Source organism: Anastrepha ludens, chromosome 5 (genome assembly GCF_028408465.1).
Source record: "Anastrepha ludens isolate Willacy chromosome 5, idAnaLude1.1, whole genome shotgun sequence".
NCBI lineage: Eukaryota > Metazoa > Arthropoda > Insecta > Diptera > Tephritidae > Anastrepha > Anastrepha ludens.
In genome coordinates this window covers 50,454,312-50,481,053 of record NC_071501.1, presented here as the reverse complement: position 1 = coordinate 50,481,053, position 26,742 = coordinate 50,454,312, and the positions used below count along the sequence as shown (strand labels likewise).

General features: G+C 35.9%; 1 protein-coding gene and 1 long non-coding RNA gene across 6 annotated transcripts in view; one reads left to right on the top strand and one right to left on the bottom strand.

The window, feature by feature from the left end:
- The window catches only part of LOC128863277 (uncharacterized), a 37,755-nt gene extending 15,564 nt beyond the window's left edge, over nt 1-22,191 (bottom strand). Inside the window, exons 1-2 of one of the 5 annotated variants that reach the window (XM_054102375.1) lie at nt 10,557-10,694; nt 9,838-10,363 (exon numbers count right to left, since the gene is read on the bottom strand). Coding sequence is in view for 1 of the 5 variants with exons in the window: in XM_054102373.1 (XP_053958348.1) it covers nt 21,946-22,060 (115 nt within the window). In the remaining 4 variants the exon portion in view is untranslated. Of the gene's footprint in view, nt 1-9,837; nt 10,364-10,556; nt 10,695-10,796; nt 10,816-21,945 lie in introns of those variants that run through there. The other 4 variants (XM_054102377.1, XM_054102373.1, XM_054102378.1 and 1 more) reach the window with 4 other exon arrangements.
- LOC128863279 (uncharacterized) lies at nt 11,013-21,579 on the top strand. The gene is made up of 3 exons (XR_008454590.1): nt 11,013-11,109; nt 11,180-11,300; nt 21,382-21,579. It is a non-coding gene; the product is annotated as an uncharacterized LOC128863279 (long non-coding RNA).
- Nucleotides 22,192-26,742: the final 4,551 nt, after the last annotated feature.

Below are 26,742 nucleotides of genomic sequence, written 5' to 3'. Positions count from 1 at the left end.
CGATTCCAAGCATATGTCTAGTATTGTAAAAACTTGGCTTATCTGGAACTGCCCACATGCAGTACAGACATCTGCACAGAGTCCAAATCTCAACGTTATTGAGAATTTGTGGTCAGTGCTGGAAAATTAAATAAGAAACCACAATATTTCTAATGCTTCTGATCTGAAACGGGCACTACAGGAAGAATGAGATAAAATTAGTTCCGATTATACAGCAAAACTTATAGAATCTATGAATTCCCGATTAGAAGCTGTTCTGAATCAAAAGGGATACTCTACTAAGTATTAGCCGTAATCATAAAATCGAAATATTAATGTTTTTATGTTTTTTGAACACTTTTAATTCAGTGCACCATTTAAGTTGTGACCTCAAAACTGTAACTGAGTTATTTTAATTTGCCATATCTTTCTAATGAAGAAACATTTTTTGTTATTAAATAAAACATGTTATTTAACAATAAAAAAAATATAAGATTTTTTTCTGTAATGGAAATACCATAAAATATATTTGATATTTTAATAGTTTTTTTTTGGCTGCATCAAATAAGCTGTGAGTCAATGTATCTCTATATTATTGAGATCAGATAAGAGCCACGCCTCCTTTTTGCAATCTAAGCCTAAATTTCCCTCAGTCACTCTGATGTTACAAGCTTTAACTTCCATTGCTTATTCCAAAAATAAAAAGCTAGCTCAAATTGAATTTTATTAAAATATACGCTCGTATAGAAAGTTCTGCCGGGCCGAATTTAGCCTACTTACTGTACATATCTGAGGATTGCTATTTATATTTGTGACCTAGTAATGGCCTCTCCATGATGATCAATACACTTTCGCATTCGTTTAAGCCGATTTTCGAAGCACTTTGAAATGAAAAAAATGGCCACGGTTTAATTCCATTTCTTATCCAGATGAAGTTTTAAATCCACTGTAAATACTACTAATACGGTTCATACATCAAAAGGTTCTGAGTGCGTTTATTGTAAAATATGGCAGCATTTGCAAAGGGAATATCCGGTAGCGGCGAACAACATTAGAAGTATCCTGTTCCCATGACAGTCGGTTCTAAGTTACCGGAATGCCCCAGATTTATATCAAGTCAAGGACAGTCACTTCAGCAGCATTCCTCGTACATACGGATGTGGGTAATATTTATGCTACTACAACAACAACTGCAATTAACCAAGGCCAGAAGTATAAACAACAACCCTCGTATATACATGTGGGTAGCTGATTGTTACTTTTTCAGCGCCTGAAGTAGACGGGTTCAGACAAAATTCATTGCAAAGATTTTTATCAACACCTTATCAGACTACAAAATAAAAAGAAAAAGTTGAAATGAGCAATACAAATTTATAGTCATTAAAACATTGCGGTCATGCGATTGAAAACTGTGTGCTACAAAACGTTTTTGATACTTGACATTTTCTTTTGATAACAGTCTAATACAAAACACAATAAAGCTTATGCGAATTAATCATGGTAAGTTTAGCTGATAAGATGGGAACCAAGTGAGCTACAAAACGTGATGGGCATTGTTTCAAGACAAAAAACCTATTTTTTTAAATTAAATAAACAATGATGTACACAATCGTCCAAACTTACAATGATAGCAGGTTGTTCATCATTGTGAATACTGCGAACTTAAAAAGCTCCCGGAAACTCTTACTAAAAATAACAACAAACAAATAAAAAGTTTAACCACTGGCTAAAATATTGATACCAAATACGGGCTTTCTTCTTGTTGTTGTAGTAGTTTACTAGGCCCTGCCAGTGCGGTGTAGGTACCGATTGTCATCGTCTAACTCATCTAACGGTAGGCCCATGACATTTTCTGTTGTCGTTGCTGTAGCAGCATATATTTATGTATATATATGGGGGGAATGCTGGTGGAGTGGCAGTCTTTGGTCGGATGACTTTTTCAGTTATCGACTCAAATACTTTTAGAGATGCATCTTATGGTAAAACGTGGTCTGCAGAGATGCTGAGTTACAACTCGCCGAACTAAATAAATCGAAGTTATCAAAAAACTTCCTTTTTATACTCGGCGGCTGCTTTGGAGAATATGGCTCATTCGGTAGAACATTTCTCTAGAACCCTCCGTAAGATTCATCGGATGACCTTTACGTCAAGGTGACTGCCTTTTGTAAGAGCCCAGGCTCGAATCTCCGTACATGAAACACCAAATGATAGAACACGTTTTTTCTAATAGCGATCGCCCATCGGAGGGCCAAGGCAAAAGCCCGAGTGTATTTCTATCATTAAAAGAAGTTCCTCATACCATCTGATGTTCGGAGTCGGCTTAAAACTGTAGGTCCCTCCATAGTCATAGTTAACTAAGTAGAAAAGGAGCATTGTAAAAGCTCCGGGCAAGAAGAAAAGTATACCCACTTAGGACAATATTAAAGCCGGCCAAAGAGGATAATGCTGCACCTGCAACGCGCGGAGTGGCAGCGCAAAACGCAGAGAAAAACAAATTCGCTCTAGATAGGAGGTGGACGAACTGACGACAAATAACAGACGGTCGAGTCATGTGCTCACGACAGCAAAAGACGGTATAATATTACCGCAACATATTCTTTGCTGCAGATGCAAAAGAAACCTCGATAGCGTGTAACATAGGTACATACGCCCATGTGAGAGGAACCTGAGAGCATGCCACACATACCACTGGTATGACGGCACTGAGACATTAGAAGACGAGCCTGTAGCTACAAATATGATAGACCCAGAGGTGGGTGAATAGTATTGGTCCATTTAATGGACATCGTTCTGGGTCTTCCTGAAGAAATGCAAGGTAGTTCCGGAAAGGGAGTATCCGCTGTAAGTGCGAAAGCATTTTAAGGCCGTCTCACCCACTACAAAAAAATAAAAGCCAGCGCTTAGAAAGTGACTAGGTGCTCAGTTGTGAATTAAGCTGAGTCAGATTGCTTGACCGAAACTAACTACAGATAATAGAGAAAGCTCTGTAAGATAAAAAATATAATACGATCTGCCCTGGGAAACAAAGATGAAGGCGATAAGATACATAATATTATATTATAAATACCATAAAAAATTGCAATGTGTGATAAGCTTATAAATATTTTCTTACTTTAAATTAAATTTGAATAACTTTTAACTAACAGACATTCTCATTGTTTTTTGTTTAGGGTAGAAATTTGTTGAGCTTTGCAAAATGTTTCAAAATATACCTACATATTATTTTATTTTATTTGAATTTATTTTTTTTAATAGGACTATGAATAAGTTCGTTACGGTTTTACAACAGATGGCGTAACTTGATTATTATTCCATCGATCCACATTTCCAAACATTCATTGGAGAGCTACTGTCGTAAGGCACAAACGTCAGTATAAGTTTTTTATTTGAAGCGTAAACAACAATATTTTTACCACACTTGAAAATGTCGAATTTCGTGCCAAATAATGTGTTTTTGCGGGGAATTCTTCTTCATTATTTTAATATGAAGAAAAAAGCAGCCGAAAGTCATCGTATCTTGGTGGAAGTTTATGGTGAGCATGCTCTATCTGAGCGAACGTGCCAGAAGTGGTTTGCACGCTTTAAAAGTGGTGATTTTGGCTTGGAAGACGAAGAACGCGAGGGTGCGCCGCCAAAGTTCATGGATACCGAATTGGAGGAATTGCTCGATCAAGATCCGGCTCAAACGCAAGAAGAGGTTGCAAAAACTTTGGGAGTTGATCAATCAACCATTTCCAAACGTTTAAAAGCCATGGGAATGATCCGAAAGGTAGGCCATTGGGTGCCGTATGAATTGAAGCCAAGAGACGTTGAACGCCGTTTTATGGCATGCGAACAACTGCTTCAACGGCACAAAAGAAAGGGTTTTTTGCATCGAATTGTGACTGGCGATGAAAAGTGGGTCCATTACGACAATCCAAAACGTCGGGCAACGTATGGATACCCTGGCCATGCTTCAACATCGACGTCGGCGCAGAATATTCATGGCCTGAAGGTTATGCTGTGTATCTGGTGGGACCAGCTGGGTGTTGTGTATTATGAGCTACTGAAACCGAATGAAACGATTACGGGGGATGTCTACCGACGACAATTGATGCGTTTGAGCCGAGCACTGCGAGAAAAACGGCCGCAATACGCCGATAGACACGACAAAGTTATTTTGTAACATGACAATGCTCGGCCACATGTTGCACAAGTGGTCAAAACATACTTAGAAACGCTCAAATGGGATGTCCTACCCCACCCGCCGTATAGTCCAGACCTTGCGCCATCCGATTACTATCTCTTCCGATCGATGCAACATGGCCTGGCTGACCAGCACTTCCGTAATTACGATGAAGTCAAAAAATGGATCGATTCGTGGATTGCGGCAAAACCGACCGAATTTTTCACAAAGGGAATCCGTGAATTGCCAGAAAGATGGGAAAAAGTAGTAGTAAGCGATGGACAATATTTTGAATATTAAATTTGTAACCATTTTACGTCAATAAAGTTTCAAATTTCGAAAAAAAACCGCACGAACTTATTCATGGTCCTATTATTTGTATTAATTTTTTCATTTTGTTTTATTGTTATTCTACTATATGTTATTGTTTACCTTATTTTTGTTTGCCTTTTTTTCAGTTATTTCCTTTTAGCAACTTTTATTTTGATTTATATTTTTTTATTTGAAACTTATTTAACTTAATTTAATTTCACTATATGTTATTATATTTTTTGTTTATCTTACTTTTATGCTTTTATAATTTTATTTTGTATATATATTAGTTTATTTTATGTCGTCTTATTGGGTATGGGAATAAGTTTCCGCCCTCGTAAAAGAGGTGTCGCTGCTGATACTATTTCTGTGTTCGCTCTAGTAATATACTGGTGATTTGAAGGTGTATATGTGAGGTCTCGATTGCACTAGTTGACATTCGTTTGAAGTGTAAAGATCCTTTTTTTTATGATGTCAAAAATGTCTACCTTCGTCCCGAAAAAACAGCATTTGCGGGAAGTCATGCTTCATTATAACCTTTTAAAGAGAAGTGCAGATGAAATTTGTCGGTCGTATATTGATCCATATTTACGGTAGTCACACTCCGTCAAATACAATTTGTAAAAAGTGGTTTCGACGCTTCCAAAGTAGCAATTTCGACGTAAGTAATAAAGATCGCGCAGAGGCTCCGAAAAAATTCGAACATACTGAACTACAACAATTATTGGATGAAGACTCATGTCGCACCCTTGATGATTCGTCTAAAAAGTTGGATCTTGACAAATCAACCGTCGGCAAACATTTGCACGCGATGGGAATGGTCCAGAAAGCAGGTAACTGGGTGCCACATCAATTGTAGGAGAGGGATATCGAGAGACGTTGGGTGAGATGCTTCTTGAACGGCAGAAAAGAAGAGGTTTTCTGCATCGCATGTTGTTGCTGTTGTAGCAACATAAACATTCCTCATACATATGTATATGGGGAATGCTGCTGAAGTGATAGTCCTTGGCCGGATATAAATCCGGGTCGTCCTGGTAAGGTAGAACCGACTGTCGTGGGAACGTTCTGCATCGCATCGTCACTGGCGACGAAAAATGGATCTATTATGACAACCCCAAAATGATGGAGCCTCACCTGGTAGGCTCCATCGACAGCGAAAAAAAATATTCATGTTTCAAAGGTTATGTTGTGCATCTGGTGGGATCAGAAGATCAGAAGGGTGTCATCTATTATGAACTCCTTAAACCACCTAAAATCATCACTGGCGAATGGGACGGTAGACTTGACAAACTGATTTTGCTCCATGACAACGTCAGGCCACACGTTGCTAAATCGGTCCAGAAATATTTAGAGGGACTGAATTGGGAAATCTCCGTATTCCCCAGACATTGCACCTTCGGGTTTCCATCTGTTCCGATCAATGCAGTCAGCCCTTATTGAAGAGCGGTCCACTTCTTACGAGAGCGTCGCCAACTGACTCAATGAATGGATCAAGTCAAAAGAAACCGAATTTTTCGTCAGAGGGATTCGATTGCTGCCTGAAAGATGAAGTAAGGTTGTAGCTTCGTATGACACATACTTCACATAATATCATGTGTCATTTAATTGTTTAAATATGTAATTCGTAACTTTGGCTAAGAAAGGACGGAAACTTATTCCCATACTCAATATTTCACTTTTATTTTACTTTATTTTATTTTATATATTATTATTTTACTATAAAATTAAGTTATTTATATTTAATCATTTTGTTAAATTTAATCACCTATTATAATTTTACTTGGGCTTATTTTTTTATATTGGTGACAAAGACATAACCGCGTACTTTATGCAAATTAACCAAACCTCGCATCCCAACAAAAATGTAAACACAATTGCATTTTTCTATTAGCTGCACTTTGCTTTTTCTGCACCTCTTTTCAGAAGTTCAAAAGAAAGCGATTTTAATCGACGTTACAAACTGGTTCTGTTTTATAAGCAATAAATTTGCTCGTGCATCTGCTTTTAAATAACATTTCCTGCGGTTTACTCAAACCATTAAGATGATTGCATAATTCTAATTACATTTCATCATAATGATTTTTTAAATACTATCTGACTGCCACACAGAGCTGAGTGTATCTCCCACATTTTCAAATAGCAAATTATTTTGTATAATTAAGTAGTTGTATAATACAAATATTTATCATGAAGAAATAATCAGGTTTTAGTTAATTTTTATTGAATATTTTTTCTTGTGAAAATTCAAAAGGCTTTTTGAGCACTGCATAATAACTACACCGCGCGATAAATATTACATACTTTTTCTTTGTTATCCAGCAAAAATTGCATAAGCAGCTGAGATATGGGTTTTATATAGTAATCCCACATACTCAGTTTTTCATTTTCTCATTGATTTTATTTTTTAAAAGACTTTAAAGTTTCAAATGATTTTTAACATTTTTCAAGAAATGGTTTTAAGTACTCACACTCACTGTACGATATTAATTTGGATAACAAACGAAGTATCCAGCTATAACTCTTCTGAATTGTGGAAATTTACTTTGAAAAACACATGTCTGTTCATGATGTTCATAGGGCGAAGTGTTGAAGAAGACGCCGAAATCTCGATTCGTTGTTGTTGTTGTTGTAGCAGTACCTTTCCCTGTCCGATTAGCGTAATCATCTAACGGTAGGCCCAGGCAACTAGCTGTTTCGACGGGTTGGGTGCAGAGGGAGAGGGGTGTTAATGAGGCATGTGAAAAGGTGGTTGTGACGCGCGGACTGCCTGAATAAGTAGGAGTTTAACCTGCTACAATATCCAGGACGGTATTGTGCCAGATTAAAATAAAAAAAAATTCATTCCAGCAATATTTCTCTTTTGTATTATCATTTTAAGCTCTCAAGCTCTTAAAGGAACATCCTTTATATTTACTTCATTAGATCACAAAAGAAAAGTTGCAATATTGTTGTTGGAGTTATTGGTATTCCCCACACATGCAGGGGAATGCTGCTATATTGAAAGTCTTTGGCCGGATATACATAAATCCGGGTAGTTCCGGTAATGTAGAACCAACTGTCGTAGGAAGCGTACACCCTTCCAGGAATGCAGGCTTCTCAGACGCCGATAACCGGTGCATTCTAGCAACAAAAATCTAAATCTAAAGCAGCAGCCAACTGAAAGAAGTCATTACTTGGTCTGCAAAGTGCTAGCCGAACTACGAAAGATGCTGGCACTCTGCAGAGCACATCATACATACAAGTTGCGGCGATCGATTGCGACATTTTTTAAATTGAAAGGGAAGTTGAAGACGATATCTTCGTTATAACTATCACCAGCATTGGGTCACCCGCACGCGTTGTAAATTTAACTTAAATATCAGAATTGATCAGAAATTTCCGTTTATTTATTTTGCTGTACAAATTTATGAATAATTAATCATGAATATTACATCCGCAAATTTAGTACAGATTGATTGTCATTTTCGGGATCAAAATCGAGAACACTGCTTTACGGAAGCAGTTTTGGATTATTGTTGTTGATGCTACTTTATCCCATGCTTTTTGATGAAATAAAGTGTATTTTACGACTCTGAGGCTGAGGTTGCAGAGCCAATTTTTAGTAGTAATTTTTTTAAAAGTAAGTATTTCCAAATTTTGGATTAAACCTTCAAATCTCTTGAAACAGATGCTGCGTTTTCAAAAAATAAGCAGATTTTTCGCTTTTGGGTGTTAACTTTTTTGTATGCGTGGGTTTTTTTTACAGGCTCCAAGAGAGAGAGATGCGAAGTGGTTTGAAACATAGTGCCCGCGTCCGGTTATTGGGGCGATACAAAAATTTATGAAAATCCTGTGTTAGAAATTTATCCGGTAATTGGAGTTTTACGGTTATAAAGACTTTCCGTAATGAGGAATTTAACTATATTTTGGTGGTTAAAATGTCAAAACCAGTTGATTACTTTGCAAGAATTTCAATCAAAACAATACCGATCATTTGACATTCTAACCGAAACGGAAAAAAGAAAAACAAATCAGCTGTTCTAGTAACACTGCCTCGCAGGATTTTGCCTTGGCACTACTATTTCACACACAAGCAATAATAACAACATTTTTCTTGAGAGCTCAGTACTAGCCTTAACCCATAGCTGGTGATTTGAAAAATTTGTCTATTAAAGGCAGTGGTGTGATTGGTTTGGTTTTCTTTTTATTAAAATTCGGGTAGTCAGAATCTTCGAAAAATTGGATTTTTTTACATTTTCTTAAAGTATATTATCTTAAAATATTGTGTGGAGATTTGAAGTGAATCCGACAAACACTTTTCGAGTTATTCAACAAATAATAAAGGGCGCTCGGCAAAAACAAAAGCTTTAACTGCGTTTTTCTCAAAACTATGTTTTTTTGAACTGGTGATCACTGTACCTTAAAAACCGTTTGGTATATTTCAATAAAATTGATACTGCTTTTGAAAAACATAAAAAACTTGTGCCTGATCGAGTTTTCGAAATTTCGATTTTTTTGAAACAATTAATTGCCGGTTTTTTCTCGAAAATCTGAAAAATACCTCCATGTTGTTAATTTTGAAAAAAAGCTTTGATCAGGCACAATATTATCTATTAATAAAACTAGTTTCTCCTGTCCGATTGATTTTAAATGAATCTCCAAGGACTTGTGATGATTATTTTCAATTATAAATATTTTTTTTGAAAATTTTGCTAAAGTCAAGTCGAAATATGATGTATTAATGCTACGTTTTCATTTTTGTAAAATAAAGCAATTGACTAGCAAAAAAAAAAAAAAAATTATTGAAAATCATCATTCATTCGGGCTCTAACTGCTTAAAATACAAACAAATAATTATGTGTAAATTTTGAAGTACTGAGAATTTTATAATAATTAAAGTCCCCTTTAAATAATATAACGGTTGAAAACTTCAGAGAAGTCTGCCCAACCAAATGAGAAGGAAAGTTTCATCCTCACAACGTTCGTTTTATTGAATTATTTCATTCTGAATTCCTTCTTATACCATGCGGGACATAATTCTTTTGTTTAATTCCATTTATTTAAAATAGTTTTCATTTTGAAGTTACGCATTACAACGGAGTTAAAGTTACGCAATACTTCTTAATCAGCAGAAACACTTTTTGACAAAATATTTTTATCTGCCAAAAATTTGGGCCACCCTATTGCGCACACGTACGTATATGTATGTAATCATATGACCTTGCATGTACATGTGCAAAATGTTTGTTGGTTTATCGTGTGACATTAGTAATAATGGTTAAAAGAGAAGAGAAATTGTTCTAATGACAAAATCGAAATGTTTAATATTTACTATTGTTCTCTTGCTATAATTGAGGCATAACATCCCCCCGTGCACATTACCATAGTTTGTTAACACTTACTTATTATATTTTGTTGCTGTTGTTCACGCACGCACCGCTGGAGCTGTAACAATTGTCACTAAATCGGGCGTCGTATTTGTTTTCGTTATCGCTGCTTTTTAGTATGTTATATTTTTTTTCGTTTGGTACAAACTGTCGGCAATATGAACAGCGCGTATACTTAGACGACAAAGGAATGGCGCAACTGTCTACTTTTTGTAATTTTCTTGCATTTACTTTCGTATTGGCTGTGTATGTTTTTATTGCATTTATAATTATCCATACATTACAAGAAGACTAAAAACCCGTTCGATAAAGTAGAAAATTTATTCCGATGTAGGTGTGTATGTAAATTCTCGCATCAGCGTAGCTGATAGTAGCGCAATTTTGCTTTCATAGTGATAAATGTAACAATATTTTTTTATTATTTCATGCATACAATTTTCCAATTGCCTTATCTCTCAAAGTGCATCAATAGTAATTTTAATATATGTATACATCTGTATGTATGTAATGTCATTAAATTAGTTCAGTAAAACACACTATTCTGCAAAAATTACACTAATATTTGTTTATAGACGCCAGAGTAAATATGTATGCAACTATCATGTACACCTCTCATCACCGGTTATCATTGGTATTTGGTTATAAAGAATTAGGAAAATATTGAGATGTATGTATGTGTGTCGAATTCTAATTTTGTAATTTGTTTAAATATCACTTTTAAATTTTTATCACACCTATTCAATCCCATGAAAATCTACATTTTTACCGCATTCCCTTCCACTTGCACTACATTACGAATCCGCTGTTTTCCCCAGCGGTCCGCTACGAACATGACTTTTCACAGCCGCAAAATCACAACAACTGTTCGTATTTTTTATCATATGCATACACCTGGTTCATGTGCAGCAAAACACGGAAGTCTCCCTTTTCGTAAAACACATCAATAAAATTAAAAGTAAAGACAAGATACTCACACACAGCAAATTATACAAACAACAAACCAAACGTGTTGAAACAATAATATCAGCACTCATTGAGCCGCTCAAAGAAAGCAAATCATCGAGCACTTTTGCTTGAACTCTCTTGCTCTTTCGTTTTTATGTTGCTCGTGAAAAACCAAAACAAACCGAGTAACGAAGAAAACAATGAAGTGGAATGTCAAAAAATAATTGACGTTCCTCGGAAAACAATTCAAATTAGAAATATGGTGAAGTTGGTTGTTGTTTGTTAATGTAACGATACGAAGGGAAATTTCAAGGCATTGAAATAAACAGGTGGAGGCTAAAGGTACATATATTTTTAAATTGTGTAATTGTACGAACCCATATCCAATGTATAGTTTATTGTTAAACTTTAGGGTTTCCCCCGAAAATATTTATTTACATGCGGCCTTCCATCAAAACTTGGAGACAAACGATTATGGGGTTTTGTGTTTTTCATGGACAGAAATAAGACACAAAAAAAGTTGTTACTCAGTGGTATGTAAATGTGCTAAGTTAAAATATAAAATAAAAATAATAATACGTGCTAAGTTCACATATCTCATATGGCTATCAGACGGGGCTGGGTATTTTGAAGTCGTACGCTCAAGACTACAGCGTTTTTAGTTGTTTAATACATAAATGACAAAAAACAGAAAGAATGTTCCTTACATATTTATAATAATTTCACTTTAACAACTAGCGAAGCAAATTTCTGAACAATTAGTACCAAACAGAAATCACTTAGCTTCCACTGTCGTAAAAACGTGTTTTTGGTTTTTTAAACTATAATTTTATTTTGTGTTAGGCGAAGGCTGCGAAAAGTTTTCTAAATAATTGCTTAAATATTTTAACTTCTTATGCAGAAAAGCCTGTGTTGGAAGCCATCTCAGACAAACGCCTTTAGATTTCACTCAAAAATATTAAGTTGGGGAATAAGTTCATAGCGTTTTTTCCGAAGACTTTTTATTTAAACAAAAAACAATTATATCAATAAGTCAATAAATTATATATTCGCTTTTGCTGTTTACAACCTCTTTAACTTCTCGACCAATTTGTTGATGCCGTTCCGCCAAAAATCGCCTGGTCTGGTGTCAAAGAAGTTGTTGAGCCGCTTTTTAAGGACTTCTTTGTTATCGAAGATAACGCCCTTTAGATGGTTTGACAGAGAGCGGAAAAAATGGTAATCGGTTGGTGCAAGATCCAGAGAATACGGCGGATGCTGAGGGACTTTCCATTCGATTTCTTGGAGTGAGGCAGCACTTGGGGCAATGGCAAAGAATTGTTGCTATCGACATTTAAGGCAATAGGCCGCCCGGTTCTAAACTCTGCTGAGGCTGTCTGGTCGCCTGGAACCAGTGACACGCAGTGGATAAAGCTACAGTCATGCCATAATACTGCTATTTGGACAGCGACCGGTCGCCTCCTAGGAGCCGCCATCAGGAGACACCTTTTAAACTACGCTGACGAGATCTAGGACAAAACTGATAGAAATCTACTGGTCCAGACAGTGTTTAGATAGTCATTAAACGGCATTAACCGGAAGACGATCACCACCTTCTTGAGCTCTCGTCCACTGAATGTCGTAATCGGAGTCCAACCACCACCTATAACAGATGAAGAGCTCCAGCTTCCCCGTGAGACCCGCCTAACACTGTCACAATACCGTTCTGGATATTGTAGCAGGTTAAACTCCTACTTATCCAGAATTGACCCCGACATACCAAACATATGTCCGGCATGTGAAGGCACTCCGCACGACACTAACCACCTTTTCACATGCCCTTTAAAACCCACTCATCTAACACCCCTCTCTCTTATTCCCCAACCCAATACATGCAGTGGGACAACGGTGCGTTCTCAGATAAAAAAAAAATTCAATAAATGTCCCAGACTAGTGCAATTGTTATTGGTTCGATTTGCGTAACAACGACGTACGTATGTATGTCAAAAAGAGACTTTGGTGGTAGCAGCGTTATGGTGTGGGCGGCATTTTCATCAAGAGGATATATTTGCTTTGTATGGAGTAAAATGAATTTTCATTTATTTATTTATCACATTTTTGGATGATAAAATGGATGAAGAATCGCTGAAATGGTTGGAAGAGCACAACACACCGCTTATGAAGTGGCCTGCATGCAGTCTTGATTTGAATCTGGTGAAGAACGTGTGGGCGTGCATGTCGCGCAAAATGTAAGGACAGCAGCATATTACTGCACTAGACCTCAAATTGGCTATTAAGGAAGCTTGGGAAGATTTGAAAATTAAGTAAACGTAAACGTATTTTTGAAGTTACTAAAAAAAACGGAGGAATAATTAAGTATTAAAAATTCTATAAATATGTTTATATTAAAAATCAAGTTCATGCGTTTTTACAAATATAATATGTTCTTATTTTTAGTATGATATAAAAAAGCAGTGATTTAAGTATAACAACAACAATGAAACTTGGATATTACATGCAATCTGTGACCAGGTCTACGAGAAGGTACCTTACCTGCGAAAACAAGTTTTCGAGAAAACAGCAGTTAAAGTTTAAACTTCTAAAAAACCCTTGTAACTTTTTTAAATATTAATATTTTTCAATCCGGTTTGGCTTATTTTCTTCAGCATAGATCACAGTATCAATAAAATCACAGAAGCAGTGAAAAATATTTTTTTATATATAAATAAATAAGAAAAAGTTAATGCAAATCGCAGAAATCGTTTTAAAAACTAAGTTAGCTTTTGTACCGACATCCATGCCAAAAAAAATTTATAAGAATCAGTTTTTTTTGTACTCGAAATATTCTTTCTCTTCACTCTGAAAAACCTTTTAATAAACTTGTCAAAAAATCAAACACCCTAAAAATCCCCGACTAAAAAATTTCAAACGAATCCGATGAATTTTGAGTTTCGAAAACCATATTGGATCCATCATATAGAATCTTTTAAATTTGATATTGGATTCGCAATTAGCGACACCAAAAACCCCTAAGTAACGAGTTTAGAAAGAATTCGATGCATTTTTTTTAATTTTTCCGCCATATTGGATCAGCTATTTTGATTTTTTTAAATCTCACAACATATTCATAATCAGCGACCTCCAAAACCCGCGAGTGAAAAGTTTCAAGCGGATCTGATGAATTTTAAAAAAATATATCCGCCATATTGAATTTCTGAAATCTGATATCGGATTCGTAATCAGCAACGCCAAAAACCCCCGTGTATTGAATCTTAAGAGGATCCGTTAAATTAAAAAAAAACATGTCCGACATATTGGATCTGCCATTTTGATTTTAAATAATCTCACTTCATATTCAGCGACCTCGCAAACCCCCGAATAACAGTTTTTTAAATAGTTTAAGGGGTAACACCACTGTAGAAATTTCAAAAAATTGATTTTTTTTTTATAAGCTTAAAAAATTCTTTGAACCTTTTAAAATACAGAACAAAAAGTTTTATACGTTACCGAAGTTTATTTCATAAATATTTTAAGCTTTCAACCAAGCGTTAGTGACTGCTACCTAACAACTTCACCAAATTTCCAAACTTTAAGCGCATTTTTCTCAAAACACGTTTTCTGAAATTGGCACGCAGCATAACTCACACAATTTTGAATAATTTTAATCAGGGTTTTCACTACGTCTGTATAATAAACTTCTTAAGAGAAGAGCGTAGGGGATTTTCGATAGATTAATTTAAACGATTGTTATAATTATTTAAGTGGCGTTTGTTTTAGTCCAAAATAGAGTTTTTTCCTTCAAATGCTTGCTAATTCCACAAAAATAAATATTTTTTAAATCCCCTACGTGTTTCTCTAGCTATTCTTATCTAGATTAAGAAAAAAAATGTTTCTTTGTTCCAGATTAAAATTTGCACCCTCTGTGCTGCGTGCCGCGGAGCTCCTTCAAGAGAAACCGTATTACAAAAATTTCTCCAATGCCGCCATTTTGTAAAATTTTTCGATCAAACTCTGTAGTTTTGTATTTTAGTATATAAGTAATAACTTCCCCAAACAGAGTGATTGTTTTCCCTTTTCTTCTATACAAAAAAATTCTTTAAAAATCGTGTTTATTTTACGCGTGTACAGTGGTGTTACCCCTTAATTAACTTTTGATGTTGAAACAATGCCACAATTCGTGACAAAAATTTTGACAAATCCTTAAAAAACACCATTTATAAAGTTATCAATACATTTTTTGTAACAAATTTTTTGAAAACAGACTTCAGTACCGTATTCATTACACCTCAGACTGTCCAGGAATGGTTCAGTTTTTAATTTGCACAAATTATTGTCTTCGTTATTCTAATTTGTATCATGACAAAAAAATCAGTCTTTTTCGTATTTATACTTTTCTTTTTTTTTACTTTTAACAAACTTTTAAACAAATTATGACTTTCTGGTTTTCACCATTTTAAAGAGCCTTTCACATACTATTCGAATCAACAAAAAAGTGAAAAATGATTTTTTGACACGTAAGGTACCTTTTCATAGACCAGGTCACAACTTATGGTGTTAAAGCACCACACTTAGCAACTATGAAACGCTGGAACACGAGTTCCAACGTGGTCGTCGATCCTTGCAGGGTGGAGGTCGTCCAAAACCATGTGACATATAGCTAGATAGAGGCATCCTAGGGCATTAGTGGGATCAGTATATATTCAATATTTAATGAATATATATATTCAATATATATTCAATATTTAATAATTTGACAATTGCCCAAAAAAAGAATCGTATCGAGTGGTATAAAGAAATATTGAAGAAATTAAAGGTCGATTAAGGCATGCCTGTGGCATCGTAATATGTGACAAATCTTGGATCTATGTATGCATATGAGTCGGAAAAAAACAGCTTACGATAGAGCTCAATCCAACAAAAGTTGTTCGCGGAAGAAGTATCTCAAAGTAAACGGTCGCCTGTTTTTCGAAATATCTGGTCATGTCACAACTGTACTACCAGAGAAATTTAAAACAATTGGTTCTGAGTGGTACATACATAATCAGTACGAGCTCTCACGTGTCGGCAAGAGAGCTTTTGAGCATTCGAAAGATCGAATTAATATGCCATCCGTCTTATAGCCCTGATTTGGCACCTAATGATTTTATTCGCTAAAGACGAGTCTTGCTCGATCATTTTGTTGTTGTTTTCACATGCAAAGAAGTGGAGAAGTGGTGCATGGAAGGCGCCTATTATCATTTGGGGATGTTTTTCTGAACGAGGTTTAGTTAACATAAAATGTTTGGGTTTTTTATTTGTTAATATCCATAGACCGACTTCATTTATACTGTATTTAAAAAAACTGTCAAAAGTGAATTGTGCGTGAGAGGCATTTCAGTGTTTCTATTTGCTGGAGGATGACATTCGTTGCAATCATCCACTCGCCGTACTATTCCATATGTCGTCTTCTATTCCTACGCGTCAAATCCAGTCTCTTTAATAGGGCTGTCACAATGGGTCCTTTGTGACGTGACGTGTAGAACGTACCGTGATGCCACAATGAAAATATTGCCGCATATAAATAAAAAGGCAGCAGATGTTCTTTTCGTGAAAGCAAATGCCGTATTTCGTGTAGTATAAACAGGTTTTTGTTGGTTGTGAAATATATCATATTGAAGCAAAATAGGCGTTTTAATAGAATTTATGGTAGTCGTGGTCAACCATAATTTCTAGATCGGGAGGCACGTGCATTTTGAGAATGAAGCTTAGCCTTTTCGGCTTTAAGGACGCAAATGAATTGACTCAATTAATTCAAAATCTATTTAATTTGATATAATAAAAATCACCATCGATACAAATTTGTGCGATACAATATTGTTCTTCTTTAAATAGTTGTCATTTTCGCCACACTTGCGGTACGGCAAAAGTAGAAAGTTGCCAATTTGTGTGCAGTTTGGCATGGCGTACGGCCTGTGGTGCCTTCGACTCAAATACATATAATCGATTTTACGGATCCATTGTGACGGATCTATACAGCTCAGCCAATGCTTTGTTTTTGTAGCCGAATCGCTTACTGCGTGGCTACTATTTGGGAATGCGTAGGTTCGAATGTCTGTGCATGAAGCAGCAAAATTATAGAAAACGTTTTTTCTAATAGCGATCGCCCCTCGTGCCAAAAAAATCTCCTCATTTGCCGAGTAGACTTAAAACTGTAGATCCCTTTATTTGTGGAACAACATTAAGAGGAAGAGCTCGGCCAAACACCTAACAGAAGTGTGTACGCCAGATATTATTATTTTTCATTGCATCACTTTGACAGTTCTCCTCTTACACTGTCATATAAAATAAATTGTTTCCAAAAATAGTTTCTACATACATTTATTTTAAGAATTATTTTTATAATTTATTTTATAATTATAAAAATAAAATAATTTAATATGGGAAGTCTGACTATTCCACCGCTCTCAATTTACGTAATGCTGGATTCTAAGAATCTAAAATTTATTTTATAACTCATATTACTCAACAAGTTGGGTTAAATGTCAAGTGAAGTTAAGTTACGAAAATTAAATCTAGATCAACTGATATCCTATGCCGTCATCATTTCAACGTGTTTTCTATTGAATCCATTTTATAAGTGGAAGAAAGCTACATACATATATCTGACAACATTTTGCATTGACGGCAGACTAGGCTAAATCGACTCCTTTTATCATTCTGAGCATTTTGCTATACTTATATATCAGGTCAGCCCATAAGATCGTGCGTATTTTACCCATAATTTCACTTTTGTACGGTTTTTGCATACACAAACAACGCATACAACGGCTTGAAAATGAAAGTTTTTTGAATCGTATCGTATCGTTACTGGTGATGAAAAATGGGTCCTTTACAATAATCCTGTTCGCAAACGCCAATGGTTAGACAAAGATGAAACATCAGAACTGACCCCAAGAGATGGCCTTCACCCCAAGAAGATTCTCCTGTCTATTTGGTGGGATATGGTCGGGATTGTATATTATGAACTTCTGGAACCAAACTAGACGATAATTGCTGATTATTATTCCCATCAGCTATCAAACCTGATTGAGGCACTTAAAAAAAATCGACCGTCTTTAGTTAATAGACGCAAAGTTTTGTTTCACCACGACAACGCAAGACCTCACACCACAAGGCAAACATTAGGCAAGCTGAACGAGCTCGGATGGGAGCTAATGCCGCATCCACCATACTCTACGGATACTGCACCTTGTGATTATCACCTTTTCCGTGGATTTCAATCCCATGTAAGTAACAAGAACTACTCAAAAGAAGCTATAAAAAGGGATATCGAAGCGTATTTTGGATCCAAGATCAAACAATTTTTTGGAGCAGGGAATTAAAAATTTGCCTAACCGTTGGGAAGACATTGTAAGTAATGAAGGAAAATATATTATTGATTAATAAATACTTGGAACATCTTTTTTATTAATTTTAAAACCACCTTTAAAAAACGCACAAACTTATGGACTGACCTGATATTTTTTTATATCTATCGCGCTTCTTTTGTGCAGTTATACAACCGTTATGTGAACAATTTTTTTTTAAATTAAAGTTCGTGTTTACACACCAACAATAATCTCTTCTTTATAATCAACCTAAAACTTTATGTGCAACTTTATCTTCATAAAAGGGAACAACTTAAATCCATTCCGGAAAAGTATTATGGAGTTATAGGCCCGTCACAATGGATCCGTTGCGGCAACGAATTTGACTCACAGCAAAATATTTGTAGATTATGTGCACTTGTGTCGAAGGCAACACATACGTGCCGTACGCCGTGCCGGAGCAAACACAAACTGGCTACTTTCTACTTTTGCCGTACGGCAGGTGCTGCGAAAATGACAACTGTTTGAAGAAAATCAATTTTTTATCGCGCATATTTTTATCGATGGTGTTTTGTATTATATCCAATTACATGCCGAAAATAAATGGAGTTTAAATTAACTGAGTCAGTTCATATGCGCCCTTATCTAAAGGAAGAAAGAAAAGATTAGGCTTCATCCTCAAAATGAATGTGCGTCCCGATCCCGAAGCTATGATTGCATCAAAATACTTTCATTGTGGCAACACACCACGTTTTACACGTCACGTCAGTCAAATATAGGGCTGTCACTGCTTTTCCTAATCGTTGTTATCTTTGCATTTACATTTGTAACGAAATATCTGTTTAAATAAGCAACAATTTGTCCGTTAGACAAATCGGCACGATATGGTTTTTTAATTCAGTGACGATGACGATACGCTTACATGTCCGTACACAATGCGACTATCTATCGTCAAAGCACGAGCTGTCAATATGTCGAGCGATGAAAAGTGATTTATTTTATTATACATACGAGTATCAACTTCTTCTTCGGAGGAGAAATAAAAGAAAAAGAAGGCATTGAGTGCACCCGTAGGATTAACTGAAACAGCAGATTATTCATTACCACAAGGCAGTTATAAGAGGGGGATTACAAAATTCAGACATTTTATAGGATGTTTAAAAATGCTTTGAAGAAGCGTGTAGAAATTGTGTAACCGGCTATTCAAAAACATAATGCTAACATGCGCGAATACATTAGTTATGATTACGCTGAGGCAAGTAGCATTCTTTTTGAGACTTTGGACGGAGTACATGAGGGGGTGGATTTCTCAAACGTACTCCTTAGGAGAAGCAAGTGTCTAAACTTTAGCAAAAGTTATCCCTCACCTCTTTACCTCCTCTATAAAACGCTAGGGAAACTTTTTTTTAAAAGGCATTACTATTACTATAATAATTATCAACAAATTAAATGAATTCATCAGACATTTTTATTCAAACAGTTTTTGACGCGCAAACTGTAAGCGAATTATGGTATTTGATGACACTGTTGTACCTGTTGCATAATGCCTGTCATGCTGCATGCTTGCTGTGACGAGTACGAGTAGTTACCAACTCGCGGAACGCCATTTGAACACAAAATTGCGACAACGAAGAGTACGTTTCCACGCCAGTCCGTTCTATGTTACCGAAACGTCCCGGATTAATATCCGGCCAAGGATTGTCACTCCAGCAGCACTCCCCGTATATGGCATAAGTATGGGGAATGTTTATGCTGCTACAACAACAAAAACAACAAAGGGTTTCTCTCGCGGACATTTTGTGCATACGCTACGAAGACGATACGAGCCGTGTGCGAAGGTCCTTAGTTTCGCTTAGGATTGGTATGATACTTATATACAGGGCGAACGATATGAAGTGTTACCAACTTCACACTGCCTGTATCTGTAAAACAGCTCATGACATCAACGTCAAAATTGTTTTAATGACAGTTCAATATATTGTCAATAAACCATCAAAAGCATTTGCGTCTCAGTTTTGTTGATTTTTTTTTTCTGTGATGGAATTCAAACGTAATAGTGTGATTGCGTTATATTTGGCTGGAAAATCACAACCAGCCATTGCACGTGAGCTCAGTCACCTCAAAGTGAATAAAATGTTTGTGCTATAAAACGTTACAATGGTACCGGTAGCATTGCAAAACGCTATGGAGGTGGACCAAAAAAAACCGCAACAACGCCAGAAATAGTTCGGAAAGTGAAGGCTCGATTTGAACGAAATCCACGTCGAGGTGGAAGAAAAATGGCCAAAGAACTGAAAATATCGCAAGACAGCACTCGACGCATATTGAAAAATGAGCTCAAGGTCAAGGCTTACAAGTTCCAAAAAGCACACGATCTTTCACCCCAGCAAAAAAAAGTTCGGTGGTCATATCGAGATAAAGTGAATATAGGTTAAAATTGTAATCACTTTTGAACATTTTTGTTTTTGAAATTAATAAAAACTAATTTCACACAAAAAAGTTATGATGTTTTGAATAGGGGCGATATTTTCTCAAATTTTGCAAGTTATTGAAAAAATCTGTGAGCCTGCTTCAGGCTTCAGTTTTATTTCGATGGATGAAGTTTGCGGTTATCTAAAATGTATTATCAGTGAAAATGAGCTGAAAACGAAGTAAACTTGCGATAAAATTAAATAATAAATAATAAAAAAGAAAAGTGTAAAATTCTTAGAATTCCATCGCTAAAACTATTGGTCGCGGTAAGCCAACATCGCAAACAATATTAAAAAACTTTTTTGAGACAAAGCCATTAGCGAGCAAGCCTAGAAGTTGTCGACTACCTAAAATTTTTCAAAGAATTAATCTACACAAAAGTATAGAAATTCGTAGAAATTCGAAATTCATTGGAAACCGACTACAACAAAGTTCATGAAGATCTGCGGAGAAATAATCTCATCAAGAGAGGTATAAATAGATACTAAAACTAAACCATTTGCATTTATTATAATTATTTTTAAGTAGTTTTTTATGGAGTATCTATACTTTTCTGCCTTGTGAATTCATTCCTTTCGTTTTTCATAGAAGTTGGGGGAGAAAGAAATCCATTATTTTCTCGGTAGGTAGATGGCTGTAGTGATGGATATCTTGAAAAGTTCTTTGGTAAAGGCAAAAATGCGACCATAAATCAGTTTTAAGCCATTTGCGCTTTATGGGTAATGGACTTCTTTTTCCCTAAACTTATATAATTTGAAAATATTCAAAATATTCAACAATTATTTTTATTATCGTTTTCGGAATTTCATCCAAACAGGCAATACGCTGGGCACGAAGAGCATAGCTTTTCCACGCATGACACTAACTACCTATTCACATGCCCCATCGACCCCACTCATCTAATACCCCTCTCCCTCTGGACCCAACCTGTCGAAACAGCCGGTTTCCTGGGCCAACCTTTAGATGGGCTAGACGAAGACGACCGGTAATCTACACTACACTAACAGAATTAAATATAGTGCTTTATAAATTCAAGAATTTGTTTAAAAAAATTATAAAAAAAGTTATTTTACAAAATATAAAATGAATTTTGAAAACTTTTATTACTTTACTTTTATTATCTTTCCTTCTTCTACATAAATAGTTTTGTTCTTACCCTTAAAAAAATTTTCGTTGCTAAAATACGAGTGTACAATTTTTTGTTAGAAAGTGCAAGTACCCACTCTTCCTGGCCTCTACGGCCTCAAACATTATTTTAGCACATAGAAATGCATTTGTTTTTTCATTTCTATTTACATACATACACAAAAAAGTGAATGCAAGTTTGGAGATAACAGATGCAATATGATAAAATTTCAAGTGAAAACTTTTTGATACTCACTCCTAAGATTCGGCAGGGAGTAGTAAAAGTCCGAATTATAGTAGTGATATACTCCCAAGCTGGGTGATGTGTGCGTTGGCTGCACTGGACGTTTCATTAGACTTTTTTCCGCCATGATGTTCAAGTCTCCTGTTTTAACTCTTTGTTCGGATTCACTGTTAGTTTGTAGCTCTTAGCAGGAAAGTTTTGGTAATTGGCTTACTGAAGATGACACAAAACGAACACCAAACAACCGATGCCAACGAGATTTCTACATCAACTAACTTAAAGGCCTAGAAGGGACGCAACATTTTTGCGATAAACGCTTATACTCCTGCATACTGTGCTTACATTCCGACAAGTGTCCATTATTCTAAGTAAAGGTACGGTGGGCAAGGAGATAGAGGAGTCAATTAATCAGGAAAATAGCGTTACTGTAGTGTTACTGAAGGCGCTGGATGCATTGGTGTTGAGGGTTACTCAGCAGCTGAGCTGATTCCGCTGCGGCTGTTTTTGATTTTGTTGATTCTTTCTCAGCTATATCTATGTGTTGGTGTGGTTGTGTGCGACATATTTGTTTCATTTCTGTATGTATGCATGTACATGCATATATATGTACCACAACTATACAGATATAAAAATTCCTAGTCTAATCAGAGTATGGGCATACCTATGTATGTGTGTGTATGTTTGTAGGTTGGCGTGGAATAGCAAATATAAACAAGACAATCAAGCGTAAAGAAATGAAATTAATATTGATAATAGCCTCAGGAGTTGTTAGACATTCACAAGAATGTATGTACATGGGTACATACATATTAAGCTGGAATATAGGCATACAAACATACATACCATATTAACGCACCTACATATCGGCCAAATAAACTGAAAATTGACAGAATTTTGATACAAGCTGACTTGTGCCGTTATTTATAAACAAATATCATAAAGATATAAGCTGCGAGTAAACCCAGTAATCTCTGATGTCAAATTAGATAACTACACACGTATACACATATGCAGATGCATAGAGGTATAAGGAGATAGGATAAATATTTGCCGCTGTGCGAAAGCAATAAAAAGTAGTCATATATTAGTGAATTTTTACTCGAAGAATTGCAACAGTAGATTGCAATTATTTCATTGGAAGAGAATAGCGAAAATTCTGCAACTTTTTTAGTTCCCTTTTAAATAGCTTTTAATAACTTGCAGTTCATATTAAGCTCATATTCTTCGACTTTTGTATGCATCCACATACACATACCTTGATCAAAAAGTTCCCGGCACAACCGCCGAGTGACGCTCTAAGTTAACTGATTTCAGTTTTTTGGTTTTGTTAAGTTGCCACATCTGTGATTAACATTCCTACCAAAATTGGATCGCCACTGCTTGACATTGGTAAAAATTACGCCTTCTTGAGTAAACATACCTTTGCACGTGTTTTCGTTTTTTTACAGTTTTAAAAATGATTCTAAAATTGAAACAACGAGTTTGTATTAAATGTTGCGTTAAAAATGGATTCAATGGTGCAAAAATCTTAGAAATGTTGGGAAATTGTTTCAGTAATGATACTCTAAAGAAAGCAGCCGACAACCGTTTACAAGTGGCATGAACGCTTCGAAGATGACGTTACCGACAGTCAGTTCTACGTTACCGAAACGATCCAGATTTATATACGGCCAAGGACTGTCACTCCAGCAGCATTCCCCGTATGTAAGTATGGGGAATGTTTATGCTGCTACAACGAAAACAACAACGAACGTAGTGATAGGTCGTCAACATAAAAAAATAATGGAAACATCAATAACATAAAAGAAAAGTTGATCATCAATAACCGCAAATTATCACTTAGGGAGCTGACAGAGGACTTGAACATTGGTTATGAGTTCGTTTAGGTCATTACCGTTAATGATTTGAGTTTGCGCCGTGTTGCTGCAACATTGCGTCCAGTTGGTTGGGGCCTGAATTTCATGCAAAAAAGGGACAGCGTTGATATCGCCAAAGACATGATTTTCAAGGCTGAATCCGACCAAACTTTCATCAAACGCATCATTACTGGAGATGGGATGTGGGCTTAAGAGTACGACGCGCAATCCAGATACCAGAGGAGTGAGCTCCAAATGAACCACGACCAAAAAAAAAACGTAATTTTCGGTCAAAAAGTCACGGTTTTTATGGATTACACCGGTATTGTGCCCCTCGAATTTTTGTCAGACTGGCATTATGAGACGTTTTGTGGTTTGCGTGAAGCAATTCGCCAAATAAAGAAAGATTTGTGGGAAAACAACTCGCGGATTTTGCACCACGATAGTGCACCGTCATGCAGTGCCATCATTATCCGTGAATTTTTGACCAAGAACGAAACGAATACCATTCAACAGCCATTGAATTCACCTGATATGGCTCCCTGCGATTTTTTCTGTTTGATCGAGTCTAAGAATCAATACGAGGTACGTGTTTTAACAGCCGAAAGAGAGTAATGGAAAAGTCGAAAACGGCTCTGTTGGGGATACCGACAATAGAGTACCAGAAATGTTTCGAGAACTGGACTAGGGGGGGCCCCTTATCAGTGGCTTCAAAAAAAGATGTTTTTTCTCCATTGTTTTTGGAGGCGAAAAAAGCGACACACAGGAATAATCTTTTGCATTGATTGAAGAGTAATAAACATTTTTTTAACATAAACCAAAGAACAAACAGATCTGTAACTCCGAAATCAATTGGAATTCGGATATATTTTGAGGGCATTTTCACCTATAATATATCTATCGATCGCAGTAAAAAAAATCGATTTTTTGAAGCCGACTGATAAGAGGCCCCCCTTAAACTTTAGCATACTTTGAAGGCGTTAATATCCCTTGTGCAGAATAAACTTGTATTTTGAGTTTTCTGAATACATATTGGGAACTTTTCCATCATGGTATGCATGTATTCACATACAAACGAATGAAGTTACTTTTTCGCTTAACGTAGATTTTCTCACTACACTCCTTATAAATTTTTAATTACTTTTTATAGCTCAGAAAAAAAAAACAATATTACGTTCGAATACATACTAGAAATAAAAATATTGTTATTGCTTTTATAGACTATAATGACTTTGGAGTTGTTGTGCTAATCACTCCGGTTCCTTATCACAGCATCGTCCGCTTATCGCAAAATTTGTTTTTGCCTTACGAAGAGCCACTAAACATTAAATATTATTGTAATACTACGCTGAGTAGGCGATAAATTTAAGAGCGCGCAAGTTTGTATGTATGTGTACATGACTAATAATGACATTCATGAACATGTGAAGCTACCTGCTCTGGAATATTATGCAGAATTTAGGCAATCCAAAGTGATTTCCAAAAGCAGCTAGAAGATAATGATGAATGGCTTAATGTATATCTGCTTAATCCTGCTTCTTTTTGCAGATTCAAACTGATAGAGAAAATTTTAAGTTGCATTTCATGCAGATATGTATATGTATGTAATAATAACGACTTAGGCAAAATTAAAGAAATCAGTCATTTAATAAATGACAAACAAATAAAGGGTAATCAGATTGAAATCACTTTTTCCAAAAGAGTTTTTTGACAGATCACGCTGGACTACTGTCAAACTAAATATAATTTCTTTATAATACATACATAATTTTTTTCAGTATTCATTGGCATTACATCATGGAAAGACTTACGCGTCAACAACGTTTACAAATCGTACAATTGCATTACGAAAGCCGTCATGGTGTTAAGCGATGAAACCCATTTTTGACTTAATGGCTACTTCAATAAACAAAATTTGGGCTGAAAACAAACCTGAAGCCATTCAAGAGCATCCATTACATCCATTGAAAACAATCGTTTGGTGCGCCCTATGGGCTGAAGGAATCCTCGGCCCATATTTATTCAAAGACAACGCTGGCGCCAATGTAGCAGTGAATGGCGAACGCTATCGCGCCATGATAAACGACTTTTTCAGGCTGGAAATTGAAGTCCGTGATTTCCGTGATTTGATTGAAATAAGACGACGCTACTTGCCATACAGCCCGTGAAACAATGAACTTACTGTGTCGTCGTTTCGGTGAGAAATTCATCTCTCGTCTCGGACCAGTGGATTGGCCGCTAAGATCGTGTGATATTACACCTTTGGACTTTTATTTGTGGAAGTATGTAAAGTCTAAATGCTTTGTGGATTAACCACCATCGAAGGAGGAAGCCAACATTGCTAAAGTTATTCACGAGATACCGGTCGAAGTCGACCTGGTCTACGTAAATCCAAATACCCATATTTTAATCGTTTCTTGCACTCGCCTCCTTCGCCATCCAAAACTCCTTTAACAAAAAAGTTTAGAGCCAAGAATATTTCCCAGATTTATAATTTTAAGTAATGAAGTTCTAAAACCATCTATCTTACGTCGCTTCGGGTATGTACAAGACCAGGCCAGTTTCAAAGATATTAGCCAGTATCCAACTTTCTTTTATGCATATCTACTTCGGCGGGCATAAAATTTTAAAAAGAAAAACACAAGTATTAGAGGAATTAAATATTGTATTGTATAAATATTAAATATTTCCGCACTTTTGCTAATGAAATATGTTTGCATTGATTATAAATGAGTAACATGTCTCTAAACAAATATCAATAGCGGTTGTACGTAACACATAGGCTGAAAAGATCCGGGCCTAACAAATAAAACACGTTTCTTGTTGAAAATAAGCTGCATTCAACATAATTTCCATCAAGAACAACGCAATCATCCCAACGCCGCTCTAACACTTTAATAGTGCTTTTGTAGACAGACTGCCGGCTGAGCTATTCAAACATGGCGGCGAGGAG